Raw genomic sequence first — 19,514 nt, forward strand, 5'->3', positions numbered from 1 at the left:
GAATGCTTCCTCGAGTGTCATATTATTGAGAATTATATGAGGAATTCTATTTTGAATATATATAGTTGTCATTGTTGCCTCTCCCCATAGAAACTTTGGCATGTCTTGATCAAGTAGCATTGTTCGTACATGCTCTTCAATTTTACTATTCTTTCTTTTGGCCACTCCATTTTGCTCAAGGTAATAGGGAACAATAAGCTCCACCTTAATCCCCTCTTCTTTAAAATATGAAATCAATTCTTTAGAAGTGTATTTCCCACCACTGTTGGATGTAATATTTTTTTACCTTTATCTCAATTAGAGTTTCTACTTCGCATATAAACTCCTTGAATTTCTCAAATACTTCATCCTGTCTCTTTAGACCTTGTTTCACTATTTTAAAAATGGTTTTCTTGTAGGATTTTGCAAAGAGAATCCCTTTAAAACTCCTTCATGTTCCTCTTTGATATCGGAGATGAACCTAGCTTTATCGATACATAAATTTCCTGAAACCAAAACCTTTTGACCAACAAAAGAAACTATATCCCCTTCATCTTATAAGCAATAAATTGAAAGAAAATTCTTTTTCAAACCTGGAACACATAGTATGTTGTTGATATGTAGTTTTTCTCCATTCTCTAGCTTTAAACATGCTTATCCCAACCTTCTAACAACATAGATTTTGTTGTCTCCCAATTCCACTGCATGGGACTATGGTTCCTTTGATAGAGTTTGTAGTTTTTTACTTTCCTATACCATATTCCTTTATGCTCTACTATCAATTATCCATGCATTATCATCATTAAGTGATCTTGTAAGTGCAGGTAAAAACCCTTGAAATTTGACTTTATGGAAGTAGTAGACAATATTGTTAATTCATATTTAATCCCATTATTATCATAGAGGGAGTATTCATTTCCTTTAATTCAAGGAAGTGATCTTCAATCTTCTTCGACCTTGGCTCTGAAACCATGTTTAGAAATCAATGCTTGTAAGATTGGGGTTAGATTTCTCTTTGTTGATAATTACTTGTGAATTATGTTATCTTATTTTAGATATTTGTGTAGAGAGAGAGAGAGAGAGAGGGAGGGAGAGAGAGAGAGAAACCAAAACTTCAATTTTGTTATTAACTTCCTCCTTAACCAAACTCGCACTCCTTTTAGCCTCCTTCTTCATTGTCAGACTTTTCTGAGCTTCCATCTTCCAACTTCAGATATTGAAATGTGTGACACAGATGAGATGCTCCAAATGAAGTTGAATTGACTTGTATGTATAATCTTCCAATGAGATTGAATTTCCTTCGTTGAGGCTGACTTGATGTGGAGGTTACATAATTCATTTTTGACTGAAAAATAATTCTTTTTACATCGTTTGAAAGCCCAAGAAGGGTATCATAAAATATAGAATAACTCTAATGACTCTTTATTAATCCTATGAGTCCACAATGATGAATTTGGATAATAAAATGATGCCCCAAGCATTAAACTCATGATTTAATAAGTCTTTGTAACAATAATAAAAATTCTTTTGATAAATACATTTTATGAAGATCGAAGCTAGTTACATTTTTCAACACCATATACAAATATAGTGCTTTTTAGAATAGAATAGTTAGTTTGTCTATACATTTTAAGTTTTAAATAGTGCTTATGATATCTTGGGAAAATGATATAAATTTGGGTCACAACATTGTTCAATCACAATTGCAACCTTAAAAAGTTTCTAAATGCAGAAAATTGCCTAACTTTCATAAATATTTATGCTTATTACTTCATCTCATAATTTAAGTCTCACAAGGAAACTTGTCACATATGTATCTAACTTGGGGCAAGAGGAAATACAAAAATTCTATTATCCAAGACTAAGAAATTGGAACAATATAGTACCAATAAAAGTTATTTTACTGAGCAATATAGCACCAATACCAACATAATTCACAACTCACTTTGGGGTCACCATCCACATGTGTCTCACCATATTGGGATTCACCATAATCTTCACCATCCATGTCATTGTGGGGTTCTTGAGAATCTATATTATCTTTCTCTACTTCACACGCATAGGCTTCAACTTCTCACTCTGCAATCTTTTATGTGTCGTCTTCATCCATATGCATGTTTGCATTATGGGTTTCACTTCTATAGTCTTTGCGACTATCATACACATTTGAGTGGGATTCTCCCATATTTGCTTTCCTCCTAGAGTATTTCTCATTTACTCTGAGACCTACAATTGAATTTCTATTGATTCGTCAATAGACTTTAACAAAATTTGTTTCTTTTTGTCACTTTCCTTCATACCAAATTCTACTTCCACGGTCTTCCATCCTTCTTTGGAAAATGTAGCCTGTATTACCTTGCACAAGGACCTCTCATCAAATGCATTTTTTTATAAGATCCAATACTAAGCCATCACATACTTCATCATATGGGTTATTAGACTAATACTCAACCAACTCTTTACATTGAAGAAAATTCTTCATTTTGAAAATTCGCAAAACTTAAAATTTTTACCAGTAAATTTTGGAACTATTGCAATATCTATCCTAATCCATTCATACTCAAATTGTTCTACTTCATCTACTTGTCCTTTAGATGCCACCACTATGGCGAGGACCTCTATGAGCTCCTTAAAATACTTTGGCTCTTCCTTTAGATTTCTTTTCTAGGTTTGCTTCAGTATTTCTTTGTGACCCTTGACTATCATCTTTATTTTGTCTTTTGTCTTGTTTACTTGTTGTGTCATCCTTATATAAATGGTTCATATTGTTTGAACCATGGCCTATCAACCATAAGTAAAAATAAAAACACATAATTAAATTCATAGCTATTTTGATATTATTAATATCAAAATTCGGATTCACATATATATTAATAATCAATATGCATCCTATGTATATTGAGAAATTAACCAACACAGCCCTTCTAGGAACCAACAATTATATTTCCGAGAGTATGCCGACACCTAGGAAGCAACTATTATTTTTTGGAGAGTGAGCCGACCACTATATTATTGGCACACAACCACCCTTCGATAATGCAATGTGGGTTGTGCTAGCATATATATGATTAGAAATCCCGGTGTTAAATGGAATTGTTTCGCAGTTGGGCAAGAGAGGACTTCTAGCTGTAACCCATAATCGAACGGCCTTTTCTATTCATTGACGGGTTTCGATAAACAGTTATGGAGAGTCACTCTGACGCAGAAGCCAATGCGGAAGTGCAGGAAATAATCATGAAGATACAGCTCGCTCGAGAAAAGTTACAGAAATCTTCATTTTATGCAAAATTTGTGAAACAAATAGAGAACCCAGAAATGATGACACGGATAGAAAAGGTGAGAAGCATAGACCCGCATCATTCACAGTTACAAGTTGTTCTCTATGGCGTTGGAGTGATAGATCCTCACAATAACGAGAACACTGATGTAGAGCCTCAACACATGCAGTTATGTTTGGCTATTTTGATGAGAGAAAATTTTGAATGGGTGTGTGATATCGTGGTGTACGATCCAGTACTGTCAACTACCGAACAAGAAGCTATAATCGCTTTAGACTGTAATTTTCTCTCCGTTAACGAAAATGGCAGAAGGACAATGAATAGACCCACGCTCTTTTTCATGCCTCACTGTGATCTTTCTCTCACTGACAATCTACTGCAGGCAAACTGGACGCACGAGAATTTGAATAAGATTATCATCTTAGGAAACAGTTTAAAGAATTACGACTTGGACAAAGAATTTTTTGCATATCACCGCTTGACTAAAAAAATCGAAGTCGTTCTGGACAGTGATCATATGCTGCATGAACTGCCACTTCCACATACAACTATTTCTTTGAGGGGTGCACGCCATTGTTCAATAGGGCGATTGTATGAGAGTTCTTTTAATAATTTAAGTTAGGCATTTTTTTGATTGGGATGGCTCGTTGCATGGTTTCCAAAGGCAGGACCCAAAAATGTTCGCATTCAATATTGTAAAATGTAATAAATCAGTGGAGAAAGCAATGGAGAAAATACTTTTGGGAATGACAAAGTTGAGGAATTCTTCATTTTACGAGAATTTCATGGAACACATGAGGGATCCAGAAATGGTGAGAAGAATAAGAAATGTGACTGGAACAAACCCATATCACTCAGAATTACAAGTAGTTGTCCATGGCATTGGAATGGCAAAACCTAGTAATCACATGCAGATAGCTTTTCTCATTTCATTGAGACGCAAATTTTATTGGGTGGATAATATAGTGATATTTGATACGTCCTTGTCTGAACCGGAGAGAAAAGCTATAAAGGCCTTGAGTTGCTCTTTGGAATGCCCTTTTCTCTCTCTGAGTAAACATTGCAGATGGTCAGTGAACAGGCCCACGCTATTTTTCATGCCCGGCTCCCAAGTGTTAAAGTATATCAATTTACAGGAGGCCAATTGGACACCGGAAAAGCTGAACCAGTTTATCATACTAGGCCAGAGTCTTAAACATTTTACACAGCGTTTTGGTACCAGGAAAAGTAAAGCCATAATGAACGATGAGCAAATACTGTGTGAAATATCAATGCCGGAAACAGATATTGAGCAGGATGGGTCAAACCCATCCAATGAAGTTTCCACTATTGAGCAGGATGGGTCAAACCCATCCGGATCAAATCCATCCAAAGAAGTTTCCAAACCCATCCAATGAAGTTTCCACTGACCCATCCAATGAAGTTTCCACTGAAGTTTCCAAACCCATGCAATGAAGCGTTTAACGGTTTAATCTGGCATTTCTTTAACTGGGATGGTTTGTTATCGTGTGTCGACCGCGGGAATGTTCGTTCATTCTTTGGGTGGGATCGTTTGTGCAAAGCCAGCGAAAATGATATTTAATTAAATATGATTATTTATATTTGTTTTTCTTTGTAATTTTTTTATTTTGGTTTGTGAGAATATGGTATTCAATCCTAGTATTTATAATAAAATGGATATAAAATGGATATAAATCTCCAATAATTTGTTTTTATTGAGATTTTTTGGAAATATTTTGAGTTGAATTTTTCTGGTTTCATTTTTCTAAAAACTTGCTCAAATTTATTAGAATCACCAGTTCAATGGGTAACTTTTCACAATAAAAGTGCTATAAAGTTTTTCCAGGATGCTAAACCTAGATATATCTAGATATATACAGTCAAAACTTATCCAATGAAGTTTCCACTGTTGATTCAGATCAAACGCATCCTATGAAGTTTCCACTGAATTTTCCAAACCTATCCAATGAAGTTTTCATTGTTGATCCGGATCAAACCCATCCAATGAAGTTTCCACTGAAGTTTCCACATTATCAAACCCATCAAATGAAGTTTCCACTTTTGATATTGTGTATACTGAAGCATTTAACGGTTTAAGCTGGCATTTCTTTAGGTGGGATCGTACATTATCAAACCCATCAAATGAAGTTTCCACTTTTGATACTGTGTATACTGAAGCATTTAACGGTTTAAGCTGGCATTTCTTTAGGTGGGATCGTACATTATCAGGTGTCGACCTAGCGGATGTTCGTTCATTCTTTGGGTGGGATCGTTTGTGCAAAGCCAACACAAACCATATTTAATTAAAACTAATGAAATATGTTTATTTATATTTGTTTTAGCTATAATTTTTATAATTTTGTTTTTAATTATAAGTGTGTGAGAATATGGTATTTTAATTAATAAAATTTATTTATAAATTAAAAATATTTATAATAAAATAGATATAAATTTCCATAATTTAGAATGATTTTTTTTACTGAGATTTTTTGGGAAAATTTTCAGCTAATTTTTTGTGGTTTAATTTCTCTAAAATCTTGCTAGAATTTATTGAAATCACTAGTTTAATGGGTAACTTTGCACAATGAAAATGCTATAAGGTTTTTTTCCTTGGTGCTGAACCTATATATACAATGAAAAAACTAACTGAAGTAACACAAATCTTTATTTCACCCTAAATTTTTTATCAAGATTCAGACACAAAAATTCCAAAAAAAAAAACTTATATTATTAAAAATTTTCTTTTCCCCACATAGGAGAAATATTGTGATTCATATTTTCTTTTAAAAATTTTAATTACAATAATTTAATCTAGTTTACTAAAATTTTAGTCTTTTTATATTTTTAATGAATTTAAATATTAAATTAAGTATTCAAATTAAATTAACTTAAATTTATAATTAAAAATAATAATGAATACAATAAACTTTAAAACCCTTTATACTATTACCTAAATCATATTATAATATTCGATAAAACAAAGTGATTATATTATAGTATTAGATAAAATAAAAAGAATTTTATAGGTATAAAATTAATTTCACGATTATATGCAGTAATCCAAAACTAAAGGTAATTTTAATATTATCCTTAAAATTATCAATGCTCTATTCTAGAGAATGATGAAATCAAGAGGAAAATTCAAGATCTATCAATGCTCTATCAATGCTCTGTTCTAGAGAATGATGAAATCAAGAGGAAAATTCAAGATCTTTTGTAGAAAGAGCACATTAGCCCAAGTTCAGAAGAAGGATGGGACCTAGAGACTCTGTATTGACTATTGGGTGTTGAACAAGATCACTCTCTCAAACAGATATCCCATCCCACACATTGATGATCTTTTGGACTAGCTTAAGGGGACCAAATATTTCAACTAGATTGACTTGAAGTCCATTTATCACCAAGTATAGATCTAACCCTCCAATGTGTGGAAGACTTCCTTCAAATCCAAGGAGGGCCTTTTCAAATGGCTCGTCATGCCTTTGAGGTTAACAAATTCCCTTGCAACCTTTATGAGGCTCATGGACGACATCTTGTTACCTTTCACAAACTCATTCTTGTTGGTGTATTTGGATGAAATTATTATCTTAAGCTATTGTTTGGAAGAACACCTCCACCATATTGGACACGTCCTCCAAACCCATCGACAACACAAGTTGTGTGGAAATTGGAGAAATGCACTTTTGGTATGATTCAGGTTCAATATCTCGGGTACATCATTGATGAGTTTGGTGTGCATGTGGTCTTAGCTAAGATACAAGTCATTTGGGATTGGCCAACCACAACCACTCTAAGAGAGTTACATAGCTTTTTAGTTCTTACCAACTTCTACCACAGGTTTGTGTTGGGGTTCTCTCATATCACTTGGTCATTGAATCGAGTCACCAAGGGAGGAGCAAAAGAAAAGTTCTTTTGATGTGAATCCCAAGAGAAGGAATTTTTACGAGTTGAAGCATCACCACTGCTCTGCACGAGTTCTCCCATACTAGACTTGCAACAACCATTTCAGCTAGAGAGACATGCCTCTGAATATGCTATTGGTGTAGTTATTACTCAACAGGTGCATCTAGTGGTTTGTCACAATGAGACACTTTCAAACACTGTTTGAAAGTATTGCACATATGAGAAAGAGAAGCATTCCTTGTGCAACACACGCTGACAATGGAAGCATTAAATTTTATGGAAGGAAACGATCATTAAAATAGATCACTCATCCATATAGTTCATATAGACATAAGGGAAGTTGCAGAACAATTTCCATCAAAAATGGTCCACATACCTACAACAGTTCCATTTGAACATTAATTACAAGAAGGGTAGAATAAAAAATGTTGTAGACTACCTCATCCAACTCTTGGTCATGGCGCTAACCACTGTGCTTGAATCTTATGGGCACGAGACTCTAGGGTGGCCACATCTTTATAAGAGTGATCCGTAATTTTGAAACACATATTAGACACTACTTGAAGGAAAACAAGTTCGAAAATTTCACCTCCAAGATGCATTGTTATGCCACCTAGGATACCTCTGTGTTCCTTAAGTGAATATACCAATATGATTTTGGAGGCGCACTACTCGGGTCACTCGACATCTTGTGGTAGAGAAAATAGTGGCAGCTCTACAGAAGTATTTTTATTTGCTGAACCTTCGACACGATGTTGGGAAGTAGATAAGATCCTATACTGTCTATGCAAGTGCCAAAATGACCATGAATAAGAAAGGCCTATATACTCCTATTCCTACTCCTACTTGACCTTGGGAATCCATATCCATGGATTATATATTATGTCTTCCTTCTATTAAGCATAGCAAAAGCTATGTTTTCGTGGTTGTCAACGGATTCTCTAAAATGGTCATTCTAGTGACCTACAAGAAGATTATCATAGGAGAAGACACCGCTAAGATATTCTTTGAATGGGCATGGGTACACTTTCGGATCCCACATTCCATTTTCTAAGAGTGCGAAAATAGGTTCCTAAGTAAATTTTTGTCAAGTCTCTAGTCGATGCTGGACACCAAGCTCACTTAGTCCATGACTTTCTACCCCCAAACTGATGGCCAAACAAAGGTCATGAATAGGATGATCATACACATTTTACGCATGTACAACTGAAAGAATCGACACACATGGGATGAAAGCCTCCGCTATTTGGAAAAACATGAGGCTTGAAATTATGCTTTTAGTTGGAATTTGTAGTCATTAGATATACCTTTCGAACGAGGTATTGTGTACGTCAAACGAAGCTTGCATGCCAAATTTACGACCCCGGGAAGTTGATATACCAATTTACCCAAACGATGCCCATAATTTTAGTTCTTCAACACCTAGGGTTGGATTTTTGGATGTTTATGGTTTTCCATTATTTCTCAATAATAAATAGGCCTTCAAGCTTCAATTTAACATAGTTCAGAGGCATGTAGCCACCACATTTCTTGTGAGAGATAAGCTATCATTGTCTGAGCTAGTTTATTTCCATTTTTATATGTAAGCATATTGCAATTATTTGATATTAAAGAAATGAAGTTTTCTTTCTGCTACATCTGTGTGTATATGTGTATTTCTCTATCTTGCTGCATTCATGCATAAGTCTGGATCAAGTTCAATCTTTGATATAGGGGGTTTATGCATTAACAAATGATTGATTATTAAGGAATTACATTCATATGTTGGAGGTGCCACCATTAAGGACATATTTTAAGGGATTGTCCCCTGTCTTACAATAGTAAGAAAGGCATAGGAATTCATGAGGGAGATAGAGCTGGGGTTTCTCACCTACATAAATGGAAAATCAAATGGTCCCTTATCCTCTCGTGTCTCTATAGGTCAGTCCTCCATCACTAAGGTTGAATACAATTTACATTGTTGATGAGAAAGTGACATATTTGGGAATGAGACCTTGGGATTTCCAGGATGTTGTAGCTCCATCCTCAATGGTAATCTCCCCTCAGAGTAACTCTTCTCCTCCTCATATTGTTAAAAATATCATTTATTCTTTCATTAGTATGGGAACATGATCTGGCCCTTCCAATACCTTCCGTCTTTCAGCATGTCATCCCTTTCTCGCTTAACTACTACTACTATGGCATGCCCCTGTACCTATGGCATCTATGGTTTCCCCTTCCCTAAACATATGTCTCTCCTGGAATCAATGAAATATTTAAAGTCCTTACCACACTAGATTGTTGACCATCCAAAACAAAATCCTTTGTGGGAGTGGGGGGGCTTGGCTCACTATCGTTGAACTTGCACAAAGAGATAATTCAAGTAAGAAATATCACATTTCAAAGGTAAATATTAGCACTCAACTAGACATAGGGTATGGCACACAAAATGAATTGTACCGGTTCTTAGAGTATTGAAAGTCCCTGTGTTGGTGCAGTCATGATTTCTATCTCTTTTAACTACCAAATTTTGGCCAATCACTCAAAAAATTGAGCTCTAAGATGTGTTTATGGGCATTTTGGACCATATGTCAACAAGGGGATACAACTCATACTAAATTTCTTCACACAACCTAAGCCATTTAAAATAACCACTCTTGACAAGTTTAGAGGCTCTGTCAGCCTATGAATCTCTTCTTATTACAAAGAGAGATTGTGGGAATATCATATTATTATATATATATATATATATATATATATATATATATATATATATATATATATATATATATATATATATATATATATATATATATATATATATATATACATAGATATATATATATATATATATATATATATATATATATATATATATATATATATACATATATATGTATATATATATATATATATATATAGTAGTTCACGTTTATATTATAGATTAACCTAACTAGTAAATTATATAATAATAGATTTAGGGATGTATAATTACAAAAGTACAATGATTGATATCATATACAAGAAATAATTACCCATATACAAAAATAATGTACCCAAAAACTTATGTAACTGGAAAAATAATATGATTGAATTCTTTATATTCTATTTATGCATATTTAGAGAAATAACTTTTATTGAGATATTTAATAAAATTTAGAGAACTACAACGATGTAATCCTATGGTATCTTTAAAAAATGTAGAAAAGTCTATTTTTTTTTCATTTTTCACATCAAGAATCAATGCAGTGTAGATATCTAACATTATCCTCGCTATGGAAAGTTAAATCTTTTAGCAACAAAAAGCATGAAATGATTAAAAAAAAGAAATACGAGACTATATAAATCACATACACTGTTACAACTAAAGTATTAATCACATTTGTCCAAAATTCACATATTCTAATGACCCAAATTCAAAAAACTCATTCTAATAATTCAAATCTAAGTAATGCACAAGTCAAAATTAGCTTTCAAAACAATGGTATTAAAATATTAATATGATCAAATAAATTTAAATCTTTTAGCACTTAAAAGCTTGAAATGATTAAACAAAAAGAAATACAAGACTATATAAATCACATATGCTATTATATCTAAAGTATTAATCCCATGTGTATGAAATTCACATATTCAAATGACCCATATTCAAAAAACTCACTCTAGTAATTCAAATCAAGTAATGTACAAGTCGAAATTAACTTCTAAAACAATGGTGTTAAAATATTAATATGATAAATTAAATTTAAGAATAGAATCAATATTGTAAGGAAAGATGTAAATATATTAATCTTGATTTCCAAACCATGGTAAGAAATAATAATATTAAATCTTCATAATTCCCCAAAACACAACTAAAAATCCGAAAAAAAAAAATTAACAACAAAAATGGATTTAAATATCATAAATGATCATGTTTTGATAGTTTGAAATAGTTTAAAGAAAACCAAAAATTTATAATAATCAAATTTAATAAAAAGGTTCCAATGTCACAAAAATTTAATCATCATCTTTCTCTTTTCTTTCTCTGAAATTGAGGCTCTATATATATCTAAATGAGTCCTTGATACATAAAAAATAAATATAATAAATAAGAAGAGTCTCCCAAAAATAAGTACCATAATTGATGCAGGAGCATGTGACTTATAGGAAAAAAATCTTCAAGCATATTCCAAAAAAAATTCTACACACAAGGGAGTGGGGTCCTTTAACCATCAATTTCCATGCTTTCCTAGTTTAAGATAAGAATAGAGTTAAGTATAAATCATGCTAAATATATCGTTTATGGATAAGTTATAAAAAAGCTTTACGCTTTAAATCACTTTATGTAAAAGAATGCTTTTGTAAAGGATAATGGCCGAGAAGGCTTTATCTATTAATTCTAAATAAGAGACAATGAGACTCTCAGAGGGTAGAGCCCGGAAGCATTATCATTTGAAAAAAAATATATCTCTGTTCATCAGAATTAATCACTCTCTGTTAATTGGTAGTTTATGCATGTGCCAATTTTGGTTCTATTTTTTTCTGCACTTATTAATTGTGGTTCAATTAACACTTAAGCGTAGGCTTGCTGGGTAGTTTTCCTTCATATCAACGATCACAGGTTCCTTGAATCGTTTTATAGAGTTTGCGGCCAAACTGTATTTTACATAGAGAAATTGAAAAATCACTTAGACGGAGCATAGTTCCAGAACTAAAATTCTATTAGATTTGGTTCATGCCCATATCGGGTCCGAACCAATATCGCATCACAGAACCTTGAGTGGAGCAGAAGACCATTGAAAAGGGTGAACCCCAATAGGACGACACTACTGAAGACAAAACATTAGAGGTAGGCTTTAGTAAGTTATCGGGTGTGCGATTGTTATCGCATTGCAAGGTGAGAGCAGGAAGAGCCAAGCTTTTGGGATAGTGGAGTCGCTGATTGCAATCTCCGATAACACCACATGTTATCGCATCAGAGAAGGAGAATTGAAATGGGCCGATAGTGTACATTGTGTATAACACAATATTTTGAATATTAAAGTGTTGATACTATTATTTATGGTTAATGCGAAGTCTTGGAATTAAAGCGTCGGTAGTGTAATTCCTTTGGAATTACACCAAGACCATTTGAAGCTGTGATAGTGTTTTATTTAAAATGCTGACAGTGTATTGCATGAACTCCATACTAAAAAGTCGCTGATACTGTTTTTGTGTAAATCCTATGGATTTATAGTTCCAATAGGAACAGAGGTTGGTTTGTTAATTGTGAACAATAACTAAGGTAGGGGTGATTGGGAAAAAACCATGTGGTTGTTAGTTTTACCATTAGATAACTAATACACAACCAGAAGAAGAAACGGATATTCAACCTGAAATTGAAGAATTTATAGCCAAATTTGAGAGGTTGTCCTTATCGCTTGCACCCAGGCCACCAATAATCTAACTAATATGACCATACAAGTCAAATAATAATTGTTTATTAATAAATTGAGATGACCACTTATTAGCGGTAGAGTACGGTAAGGAACAATAGGTTAAAGTGAGTTAGGTGTACGATTACTTGAATGAGGGAACGATCAAAGCCAAAAAGCGTTTGGATTGGAATGTGGTCTTTTTCTAAGCTGAGGAAGAAACATAGGTAATAATTGCAAGGGAGTAAAGGGGCACAATCATTGGCTCAAACACAAGATCAAAAGTTACTCTAGGTTCTAAGTTGAGTCATTGAGTCAAATCAAATCAATTTTGGTTATTAATTAAAACAACTCATCCAAAGTTACTCTAGGTTATATAATTTGATTCACTGAGTCAAATCAAATCAATTTTGGTTATTAAATAACATGATATCCATAGTAAATTCAAAACAATTCATCCATAGTCGAAGAAGAAAATTTGAGTTCAGTCTCATAGAAATTCAAGCTAGTTGTCAGTTAAATATGTGATGTGGCATACCATTAGTTTATTTGTCAGTTAATTCAAGTTAGATGGATTTCAGTGAGTTATGTGCTAGTTCGTTGTTATAATTTAGCAATATATTTGTGTTTAACTAGTAGTGTTTGTGAGTTAATTGATTTCTAGCTCTAGAATAGAGATAGACTCGAGTTCTTGAGTTTAGTTGAGCAGTTTGACTATTGTTAACTCAAGTAACTCTTAGTTAACTAGTTTAACAACTAAATCTAGCTCTACTTTTGCATTCAATGCAAATTAGCTATTACGATTGGATGGAGGGACAATTGTAATTCAAGATTTTACATGTTTGGAGTATAGGCTTGATAATTCAGCAAAAATATTTCTCTTGGGAATTGCACTAGGAGATAGGATATATTCCTTTTTTAGCGCCCATATTGCTAAAGGAAATAGGAGCTTCCTTGCACGTTGATTTGGAAAGCCTTGGGAATTCATTTAGGAATAGTTGATCAATATTGCACAACCTTTAGGATTAGATTGATGAGTTTATAATACAAGCATGAAGGGTTTTTCAGAGTTGGGTTCCCTAGATAAAATATTTAATTTCATGTGTGATTGATCTACTGTGATTTATTGTGTTTCTACGAATTGTTTTCATTCCATAGAATTGTGAGTAGAGAAATCTTGTGTCATTTGATACCAATTTGGTTTTGTTAGTAGTTGCAAGGTTTCAAGGATTTTGTAGCTGCTAGTAAAACTAATAATGTATATATATGGACAACCAAATTTACCAATGTGGTTGACGATACAAGTATATCCACCATTATTTCTGATTATCTCTAACTATATAAATAATAATAGGCATATTAATTTTTATTTATAGAATTATATTTATTATATTAACATTATTTTGTATATTAATATAATACTAATCATTACTTAAAATATTGCTAATATATTAATAGTTATATTTAGAAGAAAACTATAATTCGCATATAATATTATAATAACATTTAGTTATCATTGCCCACGGGGCTTTGAATTGATGGTGAATGGGTGCACTGTTAAGGCACTCCTTGCAATAGGTCACTCGTTCAAATTCCCAGTGGGTGCTTAGGTAGTATTAATTAGAAAAAAAAAAACATTTAGTTATTATTAATAATATGTATTTATCTCTCACCATTATGTTATAGTAAATAATTATTGTATATTGTGAATATATTTAACATATTTACTTGAATATATTAATAATATTATCTCTAGATAAACTATATATTAAACTAAAATGTATTATAATATATATATATAACAATTTAATTTAATAACAATATTTTCTATAATAATTTATTATTTAATATAGATTAATAAATTTAAGGCATTAAATTATAAATGTAAGGAATTTTTAATATTATAAATAAAAGTGACTAATAAATTCAAGAGTTTAATATTATAAACCCAATGAATTAATAAAACCAAAAGATAAATATTATTAATTTAAAAATTAACAAATCCAAAACAATAATATTATAAAATTAATAAACGCTAACAATTAACAGTTTAAACTTAAGAAATTAATAAACACCTAAAATTAAAAACCTAAAACATAATTAAACTAAATGATAAACCTTAAATCTAAAACTTTAAGTTTAAACCAAAACATTCATGCTAAAAGTAAAACCAAAGCCTTTAATAAAAATAAAACCTAAAATGGAAACCTTAAAAAGTAAAACTAATATAAAAACATTAAATCTTGATGAACACATTAAACTAAAAATTTAAAGCATTAAAATTTAAGCTATTTATACATTAAAATTTAAGCTATTTATACAGGTTTAAAGTTTGATGTGAATCAATCCGTTATTGGTTTAAAGTTTTATATGAATGAACGGTGCCTCTTGGATGAGATTTGATATTGGTTAGTACAACTTAAAGATTTTTCACAAGCAATAATACAATTCGTACGGAGACTAAAATCCAAATCCAAGGGAAAGAATAGATGATTAAGCATTCAATGATTAGGCATAGAAAGGAAATTGTTCTTATTATATGCTTTTCATATTATTATAGCTCATATTCATTGATTATAAATTTAGAAATTACTATGTATAAATTATATATATATATATATATATATTTTCTAAGTAAAGGCTAGTTATATATTAAAGAAAGTAAAAATATGTACATAGATTAGACCTTCCGAGGAAGCCGAGGCCAGTCCTCAAACAGTAGAAGCTGGACCATACTGTCTATCTGCTTAAACTGATTTACAAAACACAGTCCATAATGATTTTTCCTGGACTTCAGATAACCTGGACTTGAACTGACAAAACCACCATTGATACTGGCAGGACAGAACCAGTTTACACCATTGACTCTAATACATAGAAAGCATATTGTAATAACCTGTGACTTACAGCAGTAGATAAACTGATACCTTGGACTGAAATGAACAGAAGGAAAAAACAACATAATCATCGACATAATTGCAAAAAACTAGACAGAAGCACCCGTTGAAGCTTAGGCTGGCTGGCTGGGCGACGCTGGCTGCTTTCCCTTCTCCGGACTGGGTGAGTCAAGCCAGATGACAAGACCTTCCCTGTCCTGAAACAGCTCTCCCAATCCAGGCTGAGCGTGGTCATTGAGCACTCCCTTTTCCATAGCAGAATTAGGTGGCGGCAGAACCTCTTGAACCGAAGCAGCATGAACCAAGACCTCCTGAGTCGGGGCATGCTGAACCAGGGCGTCCTGAGCCGGGGCTTCCTCGTTGCGGTGAGCTCTATACACCAGGCCATTCATATCCCCCAGGAGTATGTCACTGTCCTAAACACTTGCAGAGGCAGGAGAGGTTGATGTGGGATCTCCAGGCTCTTCCTCAGAAATGTACACTGTGAGATTAAGTACTACCTCTGGTCTGACAAGCCGGCTAGGAAACCTGAGACGAAAAGTCTGGCAAGTGCCTTGCGGAACAAGGCTTTCTTCAAGTTCAGGGCCAACTCAGATACCGGACCTCCCTCCCCGTCTTGGCACACCTCTGCTTCGCGGCATGGTGCCTAAGGCCAGAGACCCCAAACGCTTTTCGACCCCTCGAATTCTGAAAGCCAGAGTATCCCCTCTCAGAACACCAGCAGTAATGGGAAAATTCTGGTCATAAATTGGCATGGCGGTCCCAATATAAGGAGTAGCGACCGATATCTCCGCAGGAGGAGAGCGTTGAGCCATAATCCTAGTTTGCATCGAGTCCAGAGCTACCATGCTCGACTTGAATGCATCGTCCCCTTGGCTCTGTTTCAAATTGGATTCAATTGCCTTCTGCATTAACTGATATCCTCCGCTGCAGGCCTCCGCGTACAGGTGTCGTCCTTCCGTCCTCATCCCAGGTGTCGTGGCGAGTGCCATGATTAATGGCAAGTAAAAGCACCCGCATCCGGGTGCGAATTCTCTATCAGAGATTTGTCCTGAGAGACCATTTCCCTCAGCTTATCCATCTGGTCTCTGGGAGGCAGGCTGTCTATAGCTCCTTCAAAGTGATTTTCTTTTGCCTCCACTCCAAGGTTGGATAGAAGATCAGCCAGCTTATTCCCTTCTCTTCTGGTATGCTTGAAAGTGATTGCTTGGTGTTGAGAGAGCCAGTGATTGATCAGCTCAAGCCTCTGGGCCATTCTCCAGCTGCTGCTTACCTTATGAATTGGAGAGCCTTGTTGAAGATTAGTGGCCATTCTGATTATGATCTGCGAGTCTCCTTCTATGATAAGGGGAAAGAATTTTTTTCTGTGTGCTATTTTTAGACCTCGCCATAGACCTTCCAATTCCACTGAGTTGTCAGTGTCCCAGCCTATCGAACCCATGTAGATGCCTAGAGGATTGCCATTGTGATCCCTGAAGACTCCTCCATAACCTGCTTGTCTTGGGTTTCCTTTAGAGGCCCCATCAAAGTTGAGTTGGATCATGTCAACGAGAGGTGGATTCCAAGAACTTGCTTCCTGTCTGTGGTTGTTGGGATTTCTGCCGTTAGTTGAATTGTGGTTTATCCGCATTTGCCAGTTATCCCAAACAGCTTTTTCCTGTGGCAGAGTTGGAAAGTCTTCAGGATGCCAGTCTTTGAGTGAAAGAGTCTCCATTAAGTTTTGATGAAAATTATTCCACAGTTTGTCCAGCGGCATCGATTGATCTTTGAATATTCTTCGATTGCGCTCTTTCCATAGAGTCCACATCAGTAAACCAGGAAGGAGTTGCCACAACGCATTGAGAAGAGTACTTTGAAATGGGGTTTGACTTCCTTTGCTAATGGTTCCTTTGAGGTCGTCTTGCTCTCTTCTTTCAATTTGACAGCGGAAAGCAATCTTCTCCCATAATTTCTTTCCAACTGAGCAATTCTGCATAAGATGAAGTGTTGTTTCTTCCTCCTGTCGACACATGTGACATATGGATGGTCCCGAGAAACTCCTCTTTCTGAGATTATCCCACGTTAGGATTCTGTTGTGACATAGAAGCCATAGAAATGTGGAAACTTTCGGCCAATTAGATTTATGCCATACTTTTTTCCATAAGCTGTCTTTGTTTATCTGTCGTTGTATGATTATATTGTAAGCCTCCTTGGTTGTGAAAATTCCTTTTTCTCCATAGCCCCATCTTAAAATGTTCGGTTCTTCTGAGACTCTTATTTGCCTCTTTTGTAACTCTGTTTCTTGTAGATGTTGAGTCTGTCCTGAGCTATTTGGTAGGAGCTAATGAATGTCTTTCCACTTCCGGTGTTCCTGAGCAGCAACAGAAGTCCAGTAATGGTTAACTTTGGCCAGATGGTGTGTCCCTCTCTCATCGGCTGGAATTTCCTGGAGAACGTCTTTGATTTTTGGCAACTGCTGCCATGAATCTTCCCAGAACCGTGTTGTGTTCCCATTTTTGATCTCCCAGAAGCAGTGTTCTTGAATGAGAGATCTGTGTTGTATGGATGCGTTCCAGATTACGGATCCCGAACTTGTCTCAGTCATACGCAATCTTTCTTCCATTGGATAGTTACTTGCATACTTGGTCGTCCAAAGGGAAGCCCATGGAGTATTAGGATGGGCCAACCACCGCCACCAAATTTGAGCTCCCATCACTTTGTTACTATGCTCAGGATCTCTAAGGCCTATGCCTCCTACATGCTTGGGAAGACAAACTTTCTCCCATTTAAGTAGAGCCCATTTTCAGTTCTGTCCTGAGCCTCCCCACAGAAATTTACGTTGTAGATTCTTGATTTCTTTAAGGACCCATTTGGGGGCAGCTAGAATGGAGAAGAGATACAGAGGCATGGAGTGAAGAACAGCTTTGATGAGAACTATTCTGCTGGCCATGTTCAGAGTTCGATTAGTCCATAGGAACAGACGTGCTTCTAATTTTTCTAACAGTTGCTTCCAGGAGGAATGCTTGAGAGCTGAGCTCATAAGCGGGGCACCTATATATTTGGAAGGCAGAGAGGCAGAGGTGAAGCCCAGAATACGCTCAATAGCTCTTTGTGTAGAAATAGGGGTATTGAAGAAAAAAAATTTTGATTTGACTCGATTGATGAGGGCACCAGAAGCATCAGAGAAAGTGGATAGAATGGATTTTACAAGACGAGCTTCCTGGACCGAAGGGTGAGCAAAAAGCATATTATCATCTACAAATTGCTGGTGGGTGTGGACCGGGGAATTGTGAAATGAGAGCCCTTTTAACCGCCTATTAAGCTTAGCATCCGTGATGCTTCTACCCAAACCCTCAGCCATAATTACGAAAAGAAAGGGAGATAAGGGATCACCCTGCCTAATGCCTCTAGAAGGTCAAAATGTGGCTGAAGGGGTGCCATTGATTAACACTGAGAAGAATGTTGAGGATATTAGACTGTAGATCCATCTAACCCACGAGTGAGCAAAGCCAAAAGCAATAAGAATTTTTTGTATGTAGACCCAACTGAGGCTGTCAAATGCTTTAGAAAGATCTAGTTTAAGCAGCATACCTGGCTTTTTGGTCAGCTTTAGGGAGTGAATTAGTTCATGCGTGAGAATAATTCCATCCGTTATTTGGCGCCCTTCGACATAGCCCGATTGCTCAGGCGAGATGATGAGTGGAAGAAGCGTTTTAAGCCTGGTAGCAATGACCTTTGAAATTATTTTATATATCATGTTGCATAGGGCTATGGGCCTGTATTTGTCAGGGGTGTTGGAATCTTCTCCTTTAGGCACTAGGGCAATGAAAGTAGCATTTAATCCCGGGTACATCCATCTGAGCTCTCTGGATTCCTCCACAACCAGCCAAACTTCATTTTTTATCAGGTCCCAGAATCTGTGAAAGAAGTTTGCTGTGAAGCCATCCGGACCTGGCGCTTTTCCTTCTTTCATTTGTTGCATGGCCTCTTCAACTTCCTGCAGATTGATGGGCTTGATCAGTAAGCTGTTATGCTCCTCCGTTATGACCTTGGGTATGTTCTGGAGAAGTTGATTGATGGCTGGCATTCTGTTGAAGTCGGGC

At 35.0% G+C, this 19,514-nt stretch overlaps 2 protein-coding genes across 2 annotated transcripts; both read left to right on the plus strand.

Moving 5' to 3' along the window:
* Positions 1–3,162: 3,162 nt before the first annotated feature.
* On the plus strand, positions 3,163–3,879 carry LOC149217801 (protein SENSITIVITY TO RED LIGHT REDUCED 1-like). The gene has a single exon (XM_089390358.1). The coding sequence runs from the start codon at positions 3,163–3,165 to the stop codon at positions 3,877–3,879; it is 717 nt and encodes a 238-aa protein (XP_089246484.1).
* A 103-nt stretch (positions 3,880–3,982) lies between these two features.
* On the plus strand, positions 3,983–4,654 carry LOC149217802 (protein SENSITIVITY TO RED LIGHT REDUCED 1-like). Its single transcript, XM_089390359.1, has one exon. It carries the CDS (start codon positions 3,983–3,985, stop codon positions 4,652–4,654), a length of 672 nt encoding a protein of 223 aa, XP_089246485.1.
* The last annotated feature ends 14,860 nt before the right edge of the window (positions 4,655–19,514 follow it).

Source organism: Pinus tabuliformis, chromosome 1_1 (genome assembly GCF_031772625.1).
Source record: "Pinus tabuliformis cultivar Carrire ecotype Pingquan chromosome 1_1, CPIR1, whole genome shotgun sequence".
In the NCBI taxonomy this organism is placed as follows: Eukaryota; Viridiplantae; Streptophyta; class Pinopsida; order Pinales; family Pinaceae; genus Pinus; species Pinus tabuliformis.

Bases quoted from the DNA above. Each gene is read 5' to 3' on its own strand.
- LOC149217802 (XM_089390359.1), top strand. From the start codon at position 3,983: ATGGAGAAAATACTTTTGGGAATGACAAAGTTGAGGAATTCTTCATTT.
- LOC149217801 (XM_089390358.1), top strand. From the start codon at position 3,163: ATGGAGAGTCACTCTGACGCAGAAGCCAATGCGGAAGTGCAGGAAATA.